At 36.4% G+C, this 9,165-nt stretch overlaps 1 protein-coding gene across 1 annotated transcript; it reads left to right on the top strand.

Moving 5' to 3' along the window:
• The first annotated feature begins 1,094 nt into the window (after positions 1–1,094).
• Positions 1,095–4,597, top strand: LOC135211541 (uncharacterized). Its single transcript, XM_064244844.1, has 4 exons — positions 1,095–1,277; positions 1,842–2,460; positions 2,675–3,577; positions 4,149–4,597. Exons 1-4 carry the CDS (start codon positions 1,095–1,097, stop codon positions 4,595–4,597), a joined length of 2,154 nt encoding a protein of 717 aa, XP_064100914.1.
• The last annotated feature ends 4,568 nt before the right edge of the window (positions 4,598–9,165 follow it).

The raw sequence follows: 9,165 nt of genomic DNA, 5'->3' as shown, positions 1-9,165 counted from the left end.
ATATATATTGTGACGCATATTGTTAAATTTGTACATATTGCTGAACCATTTAATTATTGTCCTGTATAATTACCATTTGTATACGGAATCACTTGTTATATTCTGCGTTGTTTGTCTCCTTCGGACCTTTTCCCTGGCTTTAAGTTAGTCTCACTCTGGTCTCTTGCTGGGAGGAGGGTCGAAGGAGCTGTCTATTTATTTTTGAGTATTTTCTGTATATTTTTTTCAATATTTTGAATGAGGTTTAATTTCTTTATTTATTGGTGTGATTTATAGCATTGTTCTGCTAAGGGAGGAATGTTTATTTTTATTTTCCTTTTGTGTTAATATAATAATTATTTAGTTACTAAATTTTCATTTATCCTTTCTTAATATTGTGTTACAAGCTTACAGAACCCATCCGTGTCTTATTCTTAAATATTCAGTGATGAACCTAATTAAGTATGTAACATAATTTGGGGGCCTGACCGGGATACATTCTTCCTTTTAATGAGCAATTTGTCAGTGTTGTGTGTTCTCATTCAGAATATTGTACGTTGTGAGCCATCTGAATACCTGTTATTTTCGATATTGTATTTTATGAAGTGTTGCGCGCCCGCTTTTGAAATATAGTGTCGGTTTATGTTATAGTGCAGTGCCTGTTGACTCGTTTACTCCCAGTATTGTTCGCTTGTTTCTCCTCTCCCCACCGAGACTCGCCCCGAGAGCAAAACTCGTTAGCTCTTTAATCTGTTATAAACTTCAAGTATCACAGCTGAGAATTCGTGTAGTTACTCCTATTGATTCAAAGCCCGTTTTGCCTGACGCACGAAATGCTTAAGCGGTCAATTTTAGTCGCTTAGAGTAATAACTATTGTTTGGACCAGGCAAGGTTATTCCTTCTCCATTCTATTTGACTAGAATCGGGAAATTTCCCCGTACACTTAGCCTTTTAAAACCGTGTTGTTATTTGTTTTCATTCATTTAAAATACTGTGAACTTTTATGAAGTGAACAAATTGCTTATAGACGTAATTGTGAATTACCTTGCGTTCATTTGTGAAACAGGAATTCAGATAGTTTACGTAAGGAAGTTTTCATTGTTTCAATTTCACAATGGCTAGTTTTGATGTGGATAAATTTGCTGGTAATCCTTCTGCTGAACTCTCCACAATTCAATGTGCAAAGAAGAAGGATCTTTTGGAGTTAGGTTTACGTTTGCGACTACCAGTTAGAAGTAACTTGAAAAAGTCTGAAATTCGAAATTTAATTCTTGAACATTACTTAAAGGCTAAAGAGGTAGGAGCTGAAGCTAGACTCTGGATAGTTGAAGACAAGGATACTTTGACTAACGAACAAAGACTCGAGTCTGAGCGAATTGCGGTAGAGCGCGAAAAGGAAGAGAAAAAACTTGAAAAAGAAAACTAGAGTTTGAAATTGAAAAAGAAAGGATTAGATTAGAAGCAGAAAGAGAGAGAGAGAGGATTAGATTAGAAGCAGAAAGAGAGAAAGAGAGACTTGCATTTCAGGCTGAATTAGCTGTAAAAGTAGAAAGGGAGACTATTGAATTGCAACTGAAAGCAGAAAGGGAAAAATCTGAACTTTCCCGGCTCGATAAACGGCAAGAAATTGATTTGCTAGAATCTCAAAAGAAGTTTGACTTATCCAAGAATATGAAATTAGTACCAGACTTCACTGATTATGACCCTGAGGACTATTTTAGGGCTTTTGAAGAAACTGCTTCTCATTTGAATTGGCCGAAAGAACAATGGATTTGGCTACTTAGGCCTAAACTTTCCGGTAAAGCGGCTCAAGTTTGCAGACATATCAAAGAGACAAGTGATTATGAAGTTATAAAAAAAGGCTGTCATAGATGCTTTTTCAATTTCTGTGGAGGGTTATCGGCAAGTTTTCCGCAATAAAGTTAAAACTAGTACTCAGACATACCTCGAGTTTGCTTCAGAAAAATTAAGAGATTTTAGGAAGTGGTTAAAAGCTTCAGCTATAACTACCTTTGAACGGTTAGAAAATATAATAGTGTTTGAGGAATTTGTTAGAAAGCTTCCTTCACATATAATGTTGTACCTTTGTGACAGACAGGAAAATGACTTGTTAAAGGCAGCTTCTTTAGCAGACACCTACTCCCTTGTACATAAAACTAGCAAGAGATTAGATCATATTGTAAAACAAGTTCCAGGCAATACTCTGGGTGTTAGTACTGAGGAATCTAGAGAGGCACTGCTTTGCAAATATTGTAAGAAACCAGGTCATTCTATTAAAAACTGTAAAGCACCAAATTGTAAGGTTTCGGAGTTAAATAGGAATTTTAAGGATAGGAGTTTTAAAAGTAATCCAGTACATAGGGATAAACCGTCTTTGCATGTGGTAACACATGAAGCTGTGGATTTGTTTGAAGGTTTCAAAATAGATGGTATTGGATCTTTAACATCCGATGGTGCTGAGCATAAGTTAAAGATGTTACGTGACACAGGGACATCACCAAGTTGATTTTAAGGAAAGCAATCCCAGATATCAATAAGGCTTTAAATGGTGACTTTGTACTCTTGAGGGATTTAACTCGAACTTCTCGTGCCCCCCTTGCAGACATTTTTATTGATTGTCCTTTGAAAAAAGGTAGAGTGTCGGTAGGTGTGGTAGATAACGATTTTCCTGTGGAAGGAGTGTCCTTCTGGCAGGTAATTTAGTTGTTCCAAATTTGGTGGTAACTGATCATCCTAGTGAGGGAAATGATTTTAGTAATGATGTAGCTTGTGTAATTACTCGATCACAGAAATCAAAAGACCTAGAATGCTCTGAAGTAGTAGAAAATGCAGTGGAAAATATTATGAGCAAAGCTGAGCTTATCAAAGCTCAAAAACAGGATGATACCCTAAGTAATTTTCACAGTCAGGCAGTCTCTAAAAGTGAAATTGATAAATCACCTAGTTTTTATTATGAATCTGGTGTGCTCATGAGATTTTATCGCCCTGCTAAGTTATCTAAACTTGACACTTGGGGTGAAAAGCACCAGATCGTTTTACCATCCTCTGTAAGAAAACTTGTTTTGGAGGTTGCTCATGATGGGGGGAGGGATGGTGGACACTTAGGGATTCACAAGACTTATCACAAGATTCTTAACCATTTCTACTGGCCTAACATGAAAAAGGATATAGCAGACTTTATCCGTACTTGCCACATTTGTCAGATTTCAGGAAAGCCTAACCAAAGTATACCCAAATATCCTCTTCAACCTATTGTAGTTCCTGATGATCCTTTTCATAGGGTAATTATAGATTGTGTAGGACCTCTGCCAAAAACAAAAAAGGGTCACCAATATTTGCTCACCATTATGTGTCCTACTACACGTTATCCCATAGCAATTCCCTTGCGTAATATTTTGGCTAAAACTATAGCTAATGCTTTGCTTAAAGTTTTCACCACCTATGGATCCTCAGAGTTACAGTGTGACCGTGGTTCTAACTTTACAAGCGACTTATTCAGTAAAGTTCTGAAGGAACTGGAAATTAAACAAATATTATCCTCAGCCTACCACCCAGAGTCCCAAGGTGTCTTAGAACGCTGGCATCAGACTTTTAAAAGTATGTTAAGTCTCGAGAATAATGCATGGGATGAAGGGGTGGATTTTCTATTATTTGCCATAAGAGAAGCCCCTCAAGAGTCTCTCGGATTTTCCCCTTTTCCCCTTTTGAAATGTTTGGAAGGTCGGTTGAGGACCTCTTAGTGTAATTAAAGATGAGTGGTTGAGTGCACCCTCTTCCAGTCAAATTCAGTCTGTTAAACAATATATGTCAAAGCTCCAGAATATTCTTTGTGATGTTAGGAAATTAGCTAAAGAAAATCTCGAAGCTCGACAGTTTGAAATGAAAACTAATTTTGATAGATCTAGTAAAGTTAGAAAATTACTCCCAGACGATTTGGTTTTGGCTTATTTTCCTGTTCATAGTTCTCCCCTAAAGTCAAAGTTCTTTGGACCATATAAGGTACTGAAAAATGTCAACAATAATACATATGTAATTGAGACTCCTGACCGTAGAAAATCCACCCTCAAATAGTTTCATATAAATCTTTTAAAAAAATATCACTGTAGGGAACCTGGACCTTGTTCTAGAGACTTGCTTGTTAATATGATTAATATAGATTCTGCATCAGAGAATACCTCTGCAACTGCGAACTCAATTGATGACCTCATACCTTCTTGGAGCCCAGAATCCAATTCAGAAGTTTTACAAAACCTGGAATTGAAGTTGTCCCATTTACCTAGTGAACATTCTCAAAGACTACAGACTCTTATTGATAATGTTTCTTTTTGTGACTTTCCCAGGAAAAGTACTGTACTTCTGCATGATATTGAACTTGTCCCAGGTACGATGCCCATTCGTCAACTTCCATATCGTCTGAGTCCTGATCGAAAAGCACAGATGAAGAGGGAAGTGGAATATTTACTCAAACATGGCCTATCAGTTCCAAGTAAATCTCCATGGGCTTCACCTTGTCTTCTAGTACCAAAGGAGGATGGTAACTTAAGGTTTTGGTTTTGCACGGATTATCGCAAGCTGAATATGGTAACTATTAAAGATCATATCCATTACCAAGAATAGATGACATCATAGATTCTGTTGGACAAGCCAGGTACATGACTAAAGTGGACCTTTTAAAAGGGTATTATCAGGTAGGCCTAACAGAAAGAGCTAAAGTCGTTTCAGCCTTCATAACTCCATTTGGCCTTTTTCAATATGAAGTAATGGCTTTTGGTCTTACCAATGCTCCGTCCACGTTTCAGAGGCTTATTAATGATACCATTAGAGATCTTGATGGTGTCTTTTGTTATTTGGATGACATCCTCGTAATCAGTGAAACTTTTGAGGAACATATCCGTAGACTAGAATTGTTATTCCAAAGACTTGAGGAAGCTAATTTAACAATTAACCTAAAGAAGACTGAATTTTGCCATGCTGCTATTTCCTACCTAGGCCATATTGTAGGTAGTGGGCATGTCCGTCCTAAGACGCTAACATTGATGCTGTACTTGAGTATCCTGCCCCCACTTCTCAAAAATCACTACGGCGTTTTTTGGGTATGACATCATTCTATAGGAAGTTTTGCAAGAACTTTGCATCTGTAGCATCACCCTTAACTAGCCTAACTAGCTCTAAGGTCAAGTTCATATGGACTCAAGAATGTCAAGAAGCATTTAATCAACTCAATTGATCCAGCAGTGGGAGAAGCTCGAGGCACGTCTATAACGTTTATACTTTTAATCGAGGGTATTTCATAACTTCATTAAAAAAAACTGAATACGAATAATTGCATGTCGTTTTAGCATATTATTATGTATTTTCGCTCTCTCTCTCTCTCTCTCTCTCTCTCTCTCTCTCTCTCTCTCTCTCTCTCTCTCTCTCTCTCGTATCAATAAGTACTGTTTATAAGTGTAAAAATGATCAATGGTTACAAAAGGCAATTATATTCTCGTATTACCTTTCAAATTCTATATCAAATCTGCCGGTTATTTTCTCTTGAATTAAAATGATCGGCGTCACGCTTATATAAAATAGAAATATGAAGTCATCAGACTTATTTCCGAAGTTCAGCTCGAAGTATTTAATAAGCCAATTTTGACCAAAGCAGATTCCCACCAGCAACTAAGAATACCAGACAAAGCATTACAGGTGAGAGAGAGAGAGAGAGAGATAATCCCCTCAGAAAAAAGAAGATAATTTTGACATTGTGTTTTCAAAGAATTGTCCATAAAAACTTTGTCCGTATAAAAACAGCCTAAGCAGCGAAGTAATAACGACTACAGTGTGACCGGGAAATGGAAGCGGAAAACTTTTAAAGCAAGGAAGGTAGAAGATCACTGCAGGATATTTGGAAACGAAAAAAAAATCTCTCTATGTAAATAGATAAGTATTGTCATGCATAATAAACATCGTTGAGCCAATGAAAGTGAAATATATAAGATTACTTCGAGGGTACTCAAATACAAAGCAGGAACTGTTGAGATGAACTGTTCATATTCTATTTGTGGAGTGAGGAGCGCGAATGAGTGACAGGCAAGAAGCAAGCTACAGCAGTTTCATCCTGCATCCATCAACTAAAGCAGGGGTCATAAACAGGGGTCATAAACAGGTCATGGTGTCGGTGGGGTCGCTGAGCGTGTACGAGGTATCACGTCAAAATCGATGCTTTGTATAGTAAGAGTTATTAGATTTCTTCATGGAAAGGAAACTAACAAATTAAATAATAAATAATAATCTGAGAATTCAGTTTATGATGAGTTACCTTTTTCGTAAATAAAATGTAAATATTTTGCTCCGCTTTTACTGAAATATCACCATATGGCCAAAATTCTCAGACACAATTACTTGGATATTATATATATATATATATATATATATATATATATATATAATATATATATTATATATATATATATATAGATGATATATATATATATATATTATATATAGACTATATATAGATATATAGAATATATAGATATATATATATATATATATATATATATATATATATATATATATATATATATATATATATATAGATATAGATATGAAATTATAGATAGATATAGATATAGATATAGATATAGATATAGATATGATATAGATATAGATATAGAATATATATATATATAGATATATATATATATATATATATATATATATATATATATAAATATATATATATATATATATATATATATAATAATATATATATTATATTATATCTATATATATATATATATATATAGGCGTAGATATATATATATAGATATATATATATATAAACTTATATATATATATATAGATATATGATATATTATATATAAATATATATATATATAGATATATAGATATATATATATATATATATATATATATATATATATGATATATATATATATATATATATATATCTATATATCTATATATATATATATATATATACATATATATAGATAGATAGATATATATATATATATATATATATAGATATATATATATATATATATATATATATATATATAATATATATATATATATATATATATATATATATAATATATATATATATATATATCTATATATATATATATAATAATATATATATTATTCTTACGTATATAGGGCCTTGTGAGAGACTAGATACGTAAACGGAAGTAATTTAGGGATTTCAAGAGGGAATTGCTTGAACTTACCGTAAAACTTTCTTTAGAGGGAAGGTCGCCAGAAAACTCAGCTCGTTACTTTAACTATTTATTTACAAAAAGGCCCGTGCTGGCCTGGAGAAAAGTTTAAATGATATTGGCCCCCACGTTGGGGCTTATAGTCTCATTCAATTCAAGCTGATTTTCATTCACTTGGGTTAATGCACACTTGCGGGCAGAGACGGCACGTGACTCATGGAATCTGGAAAAGAATCCCAGATTAAACGAGATAAAAGGAAAAATGACTTCTTGCTTTGATTAAGGCTGATTTAATTCTACTAACATTTGGGGAAGGTTAAACTCGACCTGGTTCACTGAGGTATACACGAAGCTTTGGTCTTCAACAAGTCACAAAGGGGAGCACGTGGCCCGATGAGGACAAAGGGCTTTGATGTAGAAGGGTAAAAATGAGAATTGAAATGAATTTAGCAAGAGTCGTATGGTAGTAAAAGGTGCTGGGTTGAAGTTTACACTTTCAGACGTACCTTTATGCAATATTCTGTGTATCCTTGTAGAAGAATGCGGCCTGACCTCTGTTCAGGTCTGGGGTTCGTGTCCACCAGCACGACGTGGGTAGGCCTAATTTTGGGAGGCTGGCAATTTGACCTCTGTCCGAGATCACGTCTCGCAGCCGACTGAGAGCGATCCTGCTTGTTTTTCGAATCACGGGGGCTTCCAAAAAACCGCCTCGAGCATTGCCTGAAAGGTGGTAAACACAACGCCAGCAAATTGGGAAGGAAAATAGGTCTTATTGTAGAAGTCCCTAAAATCCATCTCGAAGCCTAGCTACTCTTGTGACCTGCCTCTACCCTAAGCTTCCGTCAGACCGGAAATATCATTTTCCTACGACATCCCCACTCTCCCAACAACAGTAGCTTCAGGAGACGGCATGGCTGCTACTTTTATAATTAAATATAACTAAAACTCTTGCTGGGAAGGCGAGGCGTTCTATAGACGTAGCATCTCCCCCTGTTAAGAAGGCATTCACTCCCTTTCGGGCGTGAAGGTCTTGGCTTAAATAGGTTGATCGCCTCGACAACCCAGTTCTCCTACTCTAACTTGAAGTTTTTTGAGCAGCGATACGGCTGACTACAATGGCCTACCTAACTTATAGGCAAAGATGCTAAGTGTACTAACTTAATGTAGGGATGTAATCTAGCCTAAGTAATAACTACGGGTTGTCTGTGACGACAGTCTACTCTACCCCTAGATAAGGTTTAACTGAAAATTCTACTTGCTACTAAGCCTAATGCCCTGGTACTAAATCATTAGCCTAACCTACTCAATACAGTTAAATGAAGACGCAATCATTCCAGGAGTGTGGTACGCACAGCAGCAGTTCAGCGACGGAATTGTTAAAATACATAATGAGAGGTAACGATGCGTTGGGGATGATGAGTGGTTAATTTACCAGGAGGGAAATGCAATGAGGTAGTTATGACATTTACATGAGTGTTAGTATCACAATTTCTAGGGGTTAGAGGGTTAGTTCTACTGGCAGAGATCAGGCTGGCTACCTTCTTGGGTATGGTGCCAGGATCATTCTGCAAATGAATGCGACACTGTACCTCGGGCACAGGTGTCAAGGAGAGCATGTGGCTCTTTTTGTTAATATGTTAATTAGTCCCTTCTTCTTCTTCTTCTTATTCCTCCAGGACCTGGCTATACCAGTCCTAGGAGTAGACGGAGGCAACGACGCTGGGGTAAGGCCAGAAACGCCGGCAGGAGCTGAGGCAGCGGTAGCCTGAAGGATTTCAGGAGAACACCCTACTTCGGTCTCTGCAGCAACCGTCGTAGAGGTGGAACCTACTGCAGGGGAGGCCCTCACTCCGGCTGCTGCGGCAAACCGTCGTGAGGGGAAAACTCCAGGCTGACTCCTGGTCGGGCAGTTCCTGGTTTTCCAGAGGAGGTACAAAGGTAAGGTCTGCCGGAGGTTCATCC

This window comes from Macrobrachium nipponense, chromosome 4, assembly GCF_015104395.2.
Source record: "Macrobrachium nipponense isolate FS-2020 chromosome 4, ASM1510439v2, whole genome shotgun sequence".
NCBI classification, from domain to species: domain Eukaryota; kingdom Metazoa; phylum Arthropoda; class Malacostraca; order Decapoda; family Palaemonidae; genus Macrobrachium; species Macrobrachium nipponense.
This window is presented reverse-complemented; position numbering and strand designations above follow the sequence as displayed.